The sequence below is a fragment of the Phocoena phocoena genome, chromosome 20, assembly GCF_963924675.1.
Source record: "Phocoena phocoena chromosome 20, mPhoPho1.1, whole genome shotgun sequence".
NCBI classification, from domain to species: Eukaryota; Metazoa; Chordata; class Mammalia; order Artiodactyla; family Phocoenidae; genus Phocoena; species Phocoena phocoena.
Genome location: NC_089238.1, coordinates 17,905,155 through 17,919,685, shown reverse-complemented (window position 1 = coordinate 17,919,685; position 14,531 = coordinate 17,905,155). Strand labels below are relative to the sequence as shown.

Genomic DNA, 14,531 nt, shown 5'->3' with positions numbered 1-14,531 from the left:
AATAAAAAGATTAGACGCTACAGAAGAAAAGATTAGTGAACTGGAAGACAAGCAATATAAACTACCCATTTGAAGCACAGAGAGAAACAAGAGCAGGAAAAAGAAATGGACGGAGCATCAGAGGCCCATGAGACAGTATCAAGTGGTCCCAGGAGGAGAGATGAGAGAGGGAAAAATAGAAAAGAATATGGAAGAAATAACAGCTAAATTATTTCCAAATCTGATGAAAAATATATATCCACAGCCCAAGAAGCTCAATCAACCTAAAGCTGAATAAACATAAAGAAACCACACCAAGGTACATCCTAAGTAAATGCTAAAAACCAGCAACAAAGGAAAATTATTAGAAGAAGCCGAAGAGAAAAGACATATCACTGTTCAGAAGAACAAAGATAATAACCTGTGCAGATTTTCATTAGACACAATGCAAGACAGAAGGCTATAGAGAACACCTTTAAACTGAATGGGAAAAAGCTCCAAAACCCAAAACCCAAAACCCGTCAACTTGGAATCTTTACCCAGTGAAATTATCAATAAAGTTTAATGATTTTTCCAATAAAAGTACTGTGAATCTTTCTATTCCTTTCTATTTGTGATGCTTTGTAGATAGCCCTTTCCTTCCTCGTTTCTTTCCCTTTTTTTGGGGGGGGGGGTCTTTTTCAAAATCTCATTTTCTACATATTTATTCCTACAAAGAAATACAATTGATTTTTATAAATTGACTTTGTGTCTACCAATGTTGCAAAAATTCATTATTATTTCTATTTTTATTGAAGCATAGTTGATTTACAATGTTGTGTTAATTACTGCTGTACAGCTAAGTGACTCAGTTATACGCATATACATTCTTTTTCATATTCTTTTCCATTATGCTTTATCACAGAATTGAATATAGTTCCCTGTGCTATGCAGTAGAACCTTGTTGTTTATCCATTCTATATAAACCAGTTTGCACCTGCTAACCCCAAACTTCCAATCTATCCCTCTCCCACCCCCCTCCCCCTTGGCAACCACCAGTCTATTCTCTATGTCTGTGATTCTGTTTGTGTTTCACAGATAAGACAGGTTCATTTGTGTCATCTTTTGAATTCTACATATAAGTGATATCATAGAGTATTTGTCTTTCTGACTGACTTAGTATGATAATCTCTAGTTGCATCCATGTTGCTGCAAATGGCATTATTTTGTTATCATTTTTATGGCTGAGTAGTATGCCACTGTATATATGTACTACATCTTCCTTATCCATTCATCTGTTGTTGGACATTTAGGTTGTTTCCATGTCTTGGCTATTGTGAATAGTGCTGCTATAAACTCAGGGGTCCATATATCTTTTAGAATTCTAGTTTTGTCTGGATATATGCCCAGGAGTGGGACTGCTAGATCATATGGTAATTCTATTTCTAATTTTCTGAGGAACCTCCATACTGTTTTCCACAGTGGCTGCACTAACTTACATTCCCACCAACACTGTAGGAAGGTTCTCTCTTCTCCACACCCTCTCCAGCATTTGTTATTTGTAGTTTCTAACGATGGCCATTCTGACCAGCATGAGGTGGTACCTCACTGTAGTTCTGATTTGCATTTCTTTAATAATTAGCGATGGTGAGCATCTTTTCATGTGGATATTAGCCATTTGTATGTCTTCTTTGGAGAAATGTCTCTTTAGGTCTTATGCCCATTTTTCAATTGGGTTTTGTTGTTGTTGTTGTTGTTACTGAGTTGTATGAGCTGTTTGTATATTTGGGAAATTAAGCCCTTGAGGGTTGCATCGTTAGCAAATATTTTCTCCCATTCTGTAGGTTGTCTTTTCATTTTGTTTATGGTTTCCTTTGCTGAGCTAAAGCTTGTAAGTTTGATTAGGTCCCATTTGTTTACTTTCGTTTTTAGTTCTACTGCCTTGGGAGACTGACCTTAGAAAACCTCGGTATGATTTACGTCAGAGAATGTTTTGCCTATGTTCTCTTCTAGGAGTTTTACGGTGTCACGTCTTATGTTTAAGTCCTCAAGCCATTTTGAGTTTTATTTTTGTGTATGGTGAGAGGGTGTGTTCTAACTTCACTGATTTACATGTGGCTGTCCAAGTTTCCCAACACCACTTGCTGAAGAGACTGTCTTTTTCCCATTGTATATTCTTGCCTCCTTTGTCAAAGATTAATTGACCATAGGTGTGTGGGTTTATTTCTGGGCTCTCTCTTCTGTTCCATCCATCCGCATTTCTATTTTTGTGCCAATAACACGCTGTTCCGATTACCGTAGTGCAAAAGTCTATTATTATTTCTAACGATTTATTTGTAGATCTGTTTTCTACATATGGAATTCTATCATCTATAAATAATGACACCATTATTTCTTTCTTCCCAAACTTTATAATTTTCTTTTTCTTGCCATGTGCACTAGTTACCATTTAGTAACCAATGCTGTTTATGCTGTTTAGAAATGGTATCAGAGGGCATCTCTGCACTGTTTCCAGTCTCAATAGGAAAGCTTGCAACATTCCACCACTGAGAGTGACATTTACTGTAGTTTTATTTTTCAGCAGAACCATTAAAGAAGTTCACATCTATTACTAATACTGTTTTTAGAGTTTTTACATCTAGATTCATGAGTGAAAATGAAATGTAATTTTCCTTTCTTATACCATCATTGTTGGGTTTTGGTATCAAGGTTATATTTACCTCATAAAATGAATTAGAGAGCATTAACTCTTTTTCTGTTCTTTAAGAAGTGTTTAGGTAAGACTAGAATTATTTCCTCCTTGAATATTTTTAGAGCTCCTTTGTGAAGGTATCTAGGCCGGTAGTTTTCTTCAAGGGAAGATCTCTGGATTCAATTTCTTTAATGACTAAAGGAATATTCAGGTATTCTTTTTCTTTATAAGTCAGTTTTGACAAGTTATATTTTTCAACGAATGTGACTATTTCATCTAAATTTCCAAATGTATTGGCACGAACTTATTTTTAGGTGCATCTAGTTGATGGATTGAAACTTTTATCTCTATGAATTGATCCTCTTTGTTATGTGGAGTCTTTACCTTAACATTTATCTTGTCAGATGTTAATATAATTTACCACCTTTCTTTTGGTTCGTGTTTGAGTAGTATAACTCTTTCTGTCCTTTTACTTTTGAACTTTCTGTGTCCTTATGTTTGAGATGTATATCTTAACGACAACACAGAGTTGCTGTTGAGAGTTTTGGTAAACTACTCCGTGATACTGCCTTCTTGGCATCCATTTTGTGTGGCCAAGAGGCCTGCAGGGGTCTTGAACAGACACTAGCCCCGCTCTGGAGCGCAGGCCCTATAACAGCCAGCAGAGTCACAAGTCAATGTACGTTTCTCATATGACTCCCCCAACGACCCTCCTTCCTCACCTCGCAGGGCCTTCCCCTCATGCACCCTTTAGGTAAGAACCCCCTCTCCCCCTTGAACCCTACCAAAACCCTGCTCTTTTCTGGTTTGAACTGACCAATTGGCCTTAGCCCAGGAAGCCCAAAGCACTCCACCCACGGACCCTAATAAAGGCATGTGCCTCAGGTCCTGCGGCTTCCCTCTGCCTGCACCTGCCTTGACCTCCCACGTGGCCCCGCGAGGAGTGCTGTGCACCTCCTCCAGGACCTGTGAGTGATGAGCTTCTCTATTTCACTTTCCCTACTACCGATACATTTGCTTTTAAATCTAACATTTTATTTTGTGTTTCCTGTTTTCCCACTTGTTCTACCTTTTCTTGACATCATTTGGATTACTTTTTAAAAAAATCATTCTTTCTTTCCCTATACTAGTTTAGAAGTTAAACAGATTCTGTTCCCAGAAATTTCATCATGCGTATTTTCAAACTATAATCAACACCTTTATCCTCTTCTGAATGATACAGACTTTAGAACACAAATCCCATTTACCACCCTCACTAATTATATGCTCTTTCTGTTGTACATTTTAATTCTATGTATTTTTAAGTCCCCAAAGATATTATCATTATTGGTTTATAGAATCAATGTTCATTTACATTTATCCACAAATTTACCACTGTATTTTAGTTCCACCTTGCTTCTCAGATGTCCCACCTTGAGTTACTTTCCTCCTCCAGACTTATGCCTTCTATACCCTCCTGTAGAATTGCCTTTAATGCAGGTCTGCTGGTGATAACACTCAGTTTGGGTTGGAAAATACCCTTATTTGACTTCACTTCTGAAAGGGATTTTTTCTGGTAATAAAATCCTAGGTCATCCAGGCTTTGCTTGTATCCAGCGCTCTGAAGCTACCATCTAAGGGACCACAGCACCCCTGTTAAGAGCCTGCTGCCGCTGAACTCCTCCGAAGGAAACTGTCCCCGTCGGGCCAGCACAAACCATGTATCATTTGTTTGGTTGGGGAAGACTCTCAGCTATCCTATCTCTAACCACTCCTTTTGATTTAAATATATCCCTATGCTGATTCTTGTCTCCAATCTAGTGTTACCTCAACCTTTGAACACTCTGTGTCATCCCAAACTAGTTTTGCTTCTGACCTATTTCAGTTCATTATTTCACAATTCAGCTGTATCTAATCTGTAGTTAAGCCCATCCACTGAGTTTGTTATTTTTCAGTTCTAAAAATTCTGTTTCTTCCTTTTCAAACCCACTATTGTCACGTTTTAGAGTTCCCTGAAGACAATTTGGAGCTTGTCTTTTCTTTCTTTAAGCACACAGCCACCAGCTGTTGTATAGTCTTTGCCTGAGAATTTTGGGTTCTGTGGGTCCTTTTAATCAACGGCTTCAGGGATCTGGAAATGCCCTTCAACTATTAATGCCTCCCTTTCCATTTTCTTTAATCTTTCTGTGATTCCTGACGATCTGAGGCTGCACCTCTTGGATGGGTCTTCCATCTGCTATCTTTTCTCTCCATTCCCAACTGTTTGTTTCCTGATGTTCTAGGTGAATCCACAAATTTCTCTTTCAGCCCTTCAACTGATGTTTTTTGAAAATTCTGGTAATCGTTTTTAATTTTTCTTATTTAGTGATTACACTTTTTTTTGCCATGGCATTTTATTCTTTTAAACTCTCCTTGGGAGGTCCCGGATGGCCTAGTGGGTTAGGATTCCGGGCTTTCACTGCCAAGGTCCTGGGTTCAATCCCTGGTTGGGGAGCTGAGATCTCGCAAGCCGCCTGGCACCGCCAAAAAGCCCTCCTCAATTCCCTGTGTAATCTCAGTTTCCTTTGAAGTGAGTTTCTCTGCTCACCTAAGTCCCCTCCGTTGCAATTTCCCCCCTACACCCAATGCTCCTTGCTGTTGGTCACATCTAGCCGCCTGTTCTTACTTTAGGATGAAGACTGGGTATTTGGTGTGCGCTGTAGCAGGGGACTGTTCTGTCCTGAGCAGACACATTGCTGACTGATGACCAGGACTCCATCTGTGTAGGTGAGTTATGTGAATAGTTGGCTTCACTTTAGGATACAGGACCCCCCAAAAACCAGGATAAGGAAGGCTTGCCTTTTGCAGATACCACTAGTCACTGCAAACCCTTAGCTCTCCCCAAAAGAGTTTGCTAAATTTCTTTAGTGACGTAGGTTGACACCCCGTTTCTCTCCCATCACCCAAGCCGGGTAAGCTCGAGCTTTCTAGGCGATAGTAAAAGCAAAGAGCAATCGAAGCTTCAAGTTGTAACCACCAGTCTAAGTCTAAGCCAGCTGGACAGTTCACTAGGAAAATAAGCTTCTGCCGTTTCCTGCATCACAGTTCCTTCCAGGCATGGTTGCCAATAAGCAGAACAAGCAAGACAGAATGGATAAGCCACTCTGGGTTTATTATCTGCACTGCCTTCAACAGGATAGGAGAACAACACATATGCACCATACCTAGAAGCTCACTGAGCAGAGGTTCAACCCAACCTTTTTCTACATCAATAAAAATCTTTTCTTCATGACCTCACCTTTGCCTGAGGTACAACCCTTTCCTAACTCAGACTCACCCCCATTGTAGGAGCTAGTTCAACAGCCGCTCTGCTGCTGGTTAATAATTCCTCTTTTGTATGTGGCGTTATCTCTATTATGACAGCAGCATGGGAAGGGCTCCCCCTCACTGAGGCAACCAGAGGGCAAGTGCACTGAAGCCCCAGAGGCCCTTCTGTCACCTTTAGCCTAACTCCAAGGTGTCCTTGGCTCCAAGATGTCCTTGGCCCCTGTGTGGAGTAGCCCAGACCGAAACACCCTGGGTTTCCTTCTCCTTATTTTGCCTATTTTTCTACCAGGTCTTGGTACCTACCGCCTATACACACTTCCCTGAATTCATATATTCCATCTCTGATGAATCCATGCCCCTCTTCCCACGTTACAGATTTCCTCTCCAAGCAAACACTGCCCCTTCCAAGAGCGCCAACACGCTCAACACTCCCCCACCTCCACCCTCCTCATTCCTCTATTCCTTACCCCACCTGTCAACTCGGAGTCCAAAGCCTCTCAGCAAAAAGCCGGCACCAAGTCTTTCCCTCCTGGAGCGTAAGAACCTGACAATCGGCTTTTCTGACTGTGGTGTAAGTGCTTGACATTAAGCTTTTGATCTGAGGCTTCCATTTCAAAGACATGCTTCTTGAATAAACATACTGCCGGTCACACAACTAGACAAACAGCCAGGCCGTCTTACCCATAAGGTTCCCCTTTTAGAAAGCTCTGGGTGCCCTAGGTACTGACCGCTTCAGTGGCCCCCTTCCTGCACCCAAATTCCTGCTTTCGCCGGTAAAGAGTGAACCCGTGAAACCCTAGGCACTTCACCCTTGACCCCAAAAAGGGCAGAATCTCAGGTCTGTGCTGTCTCTCTCTCTACCCTCGACCTTGTTGTGTGGCCCCAGGTGTACCGTGAACCCTCCAGGACCTGTGAGGAATGAAACTTGCTTCTTCAGCGTTTCCTGATGGTGCTGCTGGGGTGCATCTTACAATCAGAACAAGAACGGTAAGGGCCGGGCCCAGCCAAAACAACACTTGGGTGGGGCTGGGGTGGGAGGGGGTAGCTCGCCACAAGTAGGATGGCCCAGGTGAGTGCTTCAGGCATTTCTATCAGACAGCATCACTACTGACAGGCTGAGACTAGCAGGAAACACCTCCCAGTCCAGTGCCTTCCGAGCCACTACACTCCTGACCCAGTTTCCACTTAAAAGAGATTTGGTGACCTGTTTGTTTCTTCCATGACCACATCTCCCATTGCCTTCACTCCCACTGCCAATTAGTGGCTTCCTTCAGAAATTTTTTATACCTTTTATACTCGCCTCTAGGGGGCTATTACGATATGTGGTTATGACGCATCCATAAAAAAAAAAAAAAATGAGCCACAGGAGTGGGTATTTGAGGAAAATAAAATCATAAAGATGAATATGACTTCAAAAAAATTTCCTTCCTCTACGGGAACAGAAAAGTAAAGTACAGACCTGGCCCAGACAGCATGCAATAGTATAGTCAAAACGCTGGGTTCCTGTACTTCTTATGTTCCGCATTTACTGATACACCAAGCTAAGCACTTTGTATGCACTAACTCATTTACTCCCCCCACATCAACCACCTTGAGCTGAAAGCCCCACCATTTAAAAAATTATCTCTTCTCTGTTACAAAAGTCATATGCATTCATAACAGAACACTTGGAAAGCAGAGAAAACACGAGAAAATTTACATTACATTACTCATTGTGACAGTTAAGTTTATGTGCCAACTTGGCTAGTCTATGGTGCCCAGCTGTTCGGTCAAATACTCGTTAGGTGTTTCTGTGAAGGTATTTTGTATACGTGACTAACATCTCAGTCAGTTGACTTTAAGGGAGATTATCCTTGATAACGTGGGCAGGCCTCATCCCATTAGTTGAAGACCTTATGAGCAAAAACTGAGGTTTCCCAAAGAAGAAAGAATTCTGCCTCGACACTAGAACATAGTCTCAGGTTCCAGCCTGAGTCCCCAGCCAGCTGGGCTGCCCTATGGAGCCTGGATTTGCCAGCCCTCACAACTGCATGAGCCGCTACTTAAAATAAATATCTCTCGTTGTCTCCAAATATATATATACATATCCTATACATATCCTATTGGCTGTTTCTTTGGAGAACACTGACTGCTGATACATCTATAATTTCACCTGCCAAAGATAATTTCTATTACTATTTTTCCATTCTTCCAATCCTTTCTCTATGTACGTATGGAATATAAGTAATTTTATATACATATATGTAATTATACAGACACAGACAGACATACACACACAAGAGTGATGAACTCGTCCCAGTCATCTTCGTTAACACGAGAAGTCCCGCATCCTGGGAAACCGCTCAGTCCCAGGCAAACTGGGATGGTTGGTCAGCTTAATACACACACACACACACACACACACACACACACACACCTTTTTTCTTTTTTTTTTTTTGCGGTACGCGGGCCTCTCACTGTTGTGGCCTCTCCCGTTGCGGAGCACAGGCTCCGGACGCGCAGGCTCAGCGGCCATGGCTCACGGGCCCAGCCACTCCGCAGCATGTGGGATCTTCCAGGACCGGGGCTCGAACCTGTGTCCCCTGCATCGGCAGGCGGACTCTCAACCACTGCGCCTCCAGGGAAGCCCCCCTTTTTTCTTTTTAAATAAAATTGCAATCATTCTGTACATACTGTTTTGTAACCTAATCTCTTCACTTACAAATATATTGTGGCTATTTTCCAATGTCAAAAATATTCTTCTGTGACATCATGTTTAATGGCTGCACTGTATTTCCTTTTATGGTTCTATCCTTTCATTTCACCTCTGAAAACAAGAGCGGCTGGAACAGTAGAGGAAAAAATCATACACATACACAGAAACTGTAGACCACAGCCCTCAAGGACGGCCTTGTTCTACTTTAATAAAATATTTACCATTCTTAGTCTGGGACTCCTGTGCTGGTGTAGCGAAATGACTCAAAAAAAGAGGGAGCACCCTCTCTCTACCTGCTTATAACAACATGCATGGTGACACATTAATGCTTGAAAAGACACTGAGTCCTTACCTTTTTAATTCATTTACAATTGAAGTGTGCACTTCTATTGCAACTTTGCTGTCCAACTGTAGTTTTAGTTCCTGGCATTCCGTCCGCAAAATTTCCAATTGCTCCTTACTTTTAGTTAGCTCCTTTTCTTGGCTCTGTGTTTTAGTCTCCAGAAGCATTAGCTGTTTAGTCAGTTTAGAAACTGAAACACAAAATAGATGGATAAAGACTTGGTACAGAAGAGCTAATAAAGCATGATTACTGATTACTAATACTAGTGAGAGCTTATAAAAGATGGTCTTTGGGCTTCCCGGGTGGCGCAGTGGTTGAGGGTCCGCCTGCCGATGCAGGGGACACGGGTTCGTGCCCAGGTCCGGGAGGATCCCACATGCCGCGGAGCGGCTGGGCCCGTGAGCCATGGCCGCTGAGCCTGCGCGTCTGGAGCCTGTGCTCCGCAACGGGAGAGGCCACAACAGTGAGAGGCCCGCGTACCGCAAAAAAAAAAAAAAAAAAAAAAAAGATGATCTTAAAAAAATGTGCTGGCGATTTAGAAATTAATACCAAAGCCTTTGTACTCAGCAATTACTGTCCCTATATTAAGTAGTCACTCAATATACACTTTCTTACTGGGGATCGATACACTGATATTATTGTTAAACATATAATATTTAACAAGACATGATTCCAGTCTTCAAGGAACTGACTTTCTAAAGACTGAAGCCTTAAGTCACACACAGATGTACAAGCGTGCATCATGATGTCGTCCCTAAAACTGCAAGATTTTCAAGATTTTAAGGACATCAAGTATGGCCCAACTAAGGGCAGAATTTGTTTTTCTTCCCTTTCTTCATTAACTTTTTATGTTTAGTGTCCTACATCTAAAGTAAATCATAGATATTTTCATCCTAAGTGACATGGAAGTATTGTCATATTAAGACACTTCCTGGGCATCTGCTGAAACTAGCACTCAGAAGTATTACAGCATAGAACTCTAAATCCTTCTGTTCTGTGAAAACATTTAGTTGATCGAAATGAATAGCTGTTTCTGGGAAATGGGACAATAACATGGGCAGCTGACTGAATCACACAGGCCAAAATAATCATCCTACCTGTTTAGATCTGCTGTGTTTGAGAGTCAGCTCAGTAAATACGAAATTAATTTCCCTGTCGTCTCTGATCTTTGAGGCTTTGTCTCCCCTCCACCCCAAGCAATGCCAGGACAAAGGCAGCTACTCCTGTGCCCGCTCAGTCCATGGGGAGGAAACTCCTGCTGGATCGAGAGCTGCTCTCACCGCGGACCCGGTCTGGCCGGCAGACACAAGCCAAGCGCCAGCCCCGCAGCTTCAGCTACAGCAGGGGCTGGTAGCAGACTCTTGCGTGGTGTGGAAAGGGGAGCCGCTGAATAACAGGTGCAGGAGGGGAAACAGAAAGGACTCATGCTGGCTCACAGAAGACAGCTTGTATCTTGGCCTCCTGTCCTACATTGTTCTTCACCAGAAAAGAAAAATCAGTAAAGCCAAAGAAAAAAAAAATACCACTCTCTTTTGTGCTCATAAGTTTTGGGTTTAATCGAAGTGGAATAAATGACTCAGTCTGGCCACTACAAAGTCCACTGTCATACGCTGTGAGGCTCCTGGGATGGGGCGGCAGGGCGGGACACGTGGGGAGAGGAGGCGCTCACAGAAAGGATCTGACGGAGATTTAAGCTACGGCAGCGCCTGCAGCGCTGAAGGAAGGGCGAGAGCACAGAGAAACTGTTTAGAGAGTCAATGGTTCCTACTCATTTACTCATTCAACGAATTTTGGGGAACGTGTCCTCGTGTTGTTTCAAATATTCATCTCACACGATTTTTCCCAGTTACGTGGCACACTGTTTTCCCCAAAACTCAGTTCTGCTCACTCTAAAGCTGTCATCCACAACTGATTTACAAAAGAGAGTAACTCGACACCGTAGAGTCTAAGAGAAAGCAGTCAGCGCGTCACGGGTGATGGCTGGATATGCTATAACATAAACAGCTGCCCTTCAGTAAAGAACATGTTCTAAAAAACATGACTTCCAGTGTCTTCAAGTGGCGTTGGGGGTGGCACCAGTGTAAAATGACACAATGGCGACGTCACAGCATCACCACCACTCGCGGGAAGGACCGCTCACCTTCCTGGAGACGCTCCTGGTGCGTGTCCTTGGCTTTTGTTTGCTGAATCTCCAACTGCTCTATCAACAACTTGTTTTCCTCTAAAACCAGTTCTGCTTGAGTCTGAAGCTGACGCCTACAATTGATTTACAAAATTAAATACTGACATTCAGGTGCAGAATGATTACAGAGACACTCCTGAGTCTAAAAGAAAGCATCAAATGTGTTGTAGGTAATGACATGTTTTAATGCTAAACATGTTATTAACATAGTGAGTCTTGCCATTTCCATTAAATTGAGGAAAAGGACAGAAAGGAAGTGTGAATTACGAACTGCTTTAGTAACTTGTTAAAATGTAAAATTTCAAACATATACAAAAGTAGAAAGAAGAGAATAGAAACTCCCATGTACAAAACGCCCCGCTTGAACCCCCCAGGTTGAATTTCACCTGCGCAAACCGTACCCTGACAGTTGGTGCAAAGTAAATCCCAGCTCAGCTCAACCTCATGATCGCAAAATCCAGTGAGAATGAGCTAAAGGGATCTTAGAAATCATCTAGTTAATTGTTTACCACCCGAGGTACATGGTAAACCAGTAAATTATCTCAATTTTCCACTTTAGACTCAAAAAAGTGAGGTGCAGGAAGGAGGGAGAAAAGATGAAAGGAGTCCAGCTCTAGTGATTACCTCCCTCAACAGAGGCTGCGCACTAGCTCCTCGGCACCTGGAGGCGTCCCTACCAGCTGCCCGGCCCGTGGGGCGACAAGGCCCCACGCTGTCCCGCAGGGGAGCTCCCCTAGGCGGGCCGTTCCAGCCTCCTCACGCCTGCCTCAAACAGAGCAGCTCCACTCTGGACTTTCTAATCAGACTTCCTCCCTCCCTCCCTTCCTCCTTTTCTTTCTTTTTTAAATGAAAGGGATCTCCCATTCCTAAAAAAAAAAGGTCAAAACCTCAAATTTAGTTTAATTCTCCTTCCCATTTTATAGGTAAAGAAACCGAGGTCCATTAAGCATGAGGTTACCCAGCTGGTCAGAGGCAGTTAGGGAAAGAAATGTAGAGTTTAGCTGCAGCCCAGAAGTTCATCGAGAAATTATCTGAAACTAAGGAGAACCGGGACGCAGTGCACCTCACGCCTGCGCAGGCACAGGGAGCAGCGGTCTAGGCGGGGCAGGTGAGGGCACGACTGGGACGGGCTTCGGGGTGGCAGGAGATCTGCCTACAGGGTGTGAGGCCCCGGTCCTGCCCCAGCTGGAGGACAGTGAATTCAGAGTAGGGGGAGGCCAGCCGCAGGGCCTCAACAGGCCCCGAGCAGAACTGACAGCTTTCTGCAGCCCAACCCTGTGCCACAGGTCACCAGGCTAGAGCAGGATGCATATTTTGAAGTCTTATAAACAGGACTGGGGAAGACAGTGGGCATGTGGATTTCAAAGTGGGGTCTGCCTTTCTTTTCTTTATTTATTTGTTTTTACCGTAACGAGAAGTAAACAGGTTTGACTTACAACTATACACAAGGTTAGAGAAAGAATCTGAGGGTTTGGGAGAGGAAGCCTGGAAGCAGCCCAGCTGACCTGCTTTCTAGGGCACTATTCAAGGAGGGTTTGAGGGGAGACACACAAGGAACCCTGACAGAAGAAAATCAAATTTCAACAGGGGAAGCCACAGTACAACAGGATCCAGTAGCTGCCCAACCAGTCCCAACTGACACATCAGTGGCCATAAAATCTGTAAAGTAAAATCAGTAAGAATGCTGTTGACCCCATTCCAAATTTCTATATATCACATTCGGGACATATTTAATTTTTTTCAGTGATGTTAAGACATTAAAAAAATATTAACTATAACATACCTACCCAAGGCAAAAAAGATATACCTGAATAGCTTTTGCTTTCTTGGTCCTGCTTGGGTATTGCCTTTAGACTCTTGACGACATTTACTTTCTCAAGTGCACTGAACGGGCATCTGTTGCTGCCGTGCTAGATGAACAGGACATGGCCCTGCCCTTGAGATGCTCCCAAAGGAGAAGAGGGAGACAGGTGTGAAGACACGTAGGTAGGCCCAGCATGGCAGGTACAAGGACAGGGCGTGTGTTTAGGGCCAAGTCAGAAACTGAGACAAAGGAACAATTCGCTCTGCCTTCAGGGAGAGCTACTGACTAGCACCATTTGAGCAGGGCCCTAACGGAGGTACAGGAGGGCAGGAAGGGGTGTTCCGGGGGGAGGGAAGAGCATCAACAATAGGCTGGAAATGAGGCAGCGCTCAGCTGTCTGGGAGTGGAAGGGGCGGGGCAAGCAGGAGCTGGGAGTGCAGGGCCTCATCCTGGACTGTCTGTCCTAAAGCCCTGGGAGCCATCAGAGGGGTCTAAGAAAGGATGCGACTCAACAGGTTCGGGATGGGAAAAGTGTCCTAGAAAAATACAACCCCAGAAGATAAAAATGGAGACAGCAGGGCTTCCCTGGTGGCGCAGTGGTTTAGAGTCCACCTGCCGATGCAGGGGACACGGGTTCGTGCCCCGGTCCGGGAAGATCCCACATGCCGCGGAGTGGCTGGGCCCGTGAGCCATGGCCACTGGGCCTGCACGTCCGGAGCCTGTGCTCCGCAACGGGAGAGGCCGCAGCAGTGAGAGGCCCGTGTAGCGCAAAAAAAAAAAAAAAATGGAGACAGCAAATATATATATATATGTATGTGTGTATATATATATATATAAACCTATTTAGAAGTTTTAAAGTAGCCTTTAAAATACAAGTTTAGAATAATTTACTAGTTTTCACTACACCTTATTAGTTTCTTAGAAACTCTCCATTAAAATGTTTTAGTTAAAATATATATATATATTTGACAATTTAATAAAGTTTATTCCTATTATCTTTTCTTTTTCTTAATTAGCAAAATACCAGAAACACAACACCACTTGCCATTCCTCACTGGTGACAAGGCTATTCTTATTCAGCTCTTGCTGCAGTTCTTCATTTTCTTTCACCACTTCTTGGACTCTCATCTTAAACGTTCTCATTTCCTCCTGAAACAAAATTTGTGTAAACTGTAACACACACATACATTCACCTCTATATTTCTTAGTTCTAATGCTGTCGCTGTGGCTAAAATCAAATGTTAATGGCGTTTAAGCAAAGTCTCATAGTACCGGCAGCCTTAAACTTGGTACCAGCACCAAATGCCTGCCCTCGAGGGGCTCACGGTCTAGCGAGGAAACACAAGAGACACATACCATGCAGAGAACAAGGGACAAAAGCACCTCAAGTTAGTTCGATTCCTAACTTGATAACATTGTTCTATAACTGCCAAATATTTGAAAAGATAAAAAGGGGAATAAAAAAGGCAGAGATGGGCTTCCCTGCCTTCTCACTGGGCTTCCCAGTAAGAGGCCCACATAGCGCAAAAAAAAAAAAAATAGAAAAAAAAAAAGGCAGAGATGCCTATAAAT

At 43.3% G+C, this 14,531-nt stretch overlaps 1 protein-coding gene across 1 annotated transcript in view; it reads right to left on the bottom strand.

Annotated features, from left to right (window-relative positions):
• Positions 1-14,531, bottom strand: part of CEP89 (centrosomal protein 89) — a 79,499-nt gene that overhangs the window by 18,642 nt on the left and 46,326 nt on the right. The window contains exons 12-14 of the mRNA XM_065898356.1: positions 14,005-14,108; positions 11,114-11,229; positions 8,983-9,163 (exon numbers count right to left, since the gene is read on the bottom strand). Of these exons, the coding sequence (XP_065754428.1) occupies positions 8,983-9,163; positions 11,114-11,229; positions 14,005-14,108 (401 nt within the window). The remainder of the gene's footprint in view (positions 1-8,982; positions 9,164-11,113; positions 11,230-14,004; positions 14,109-14,531) is intronic.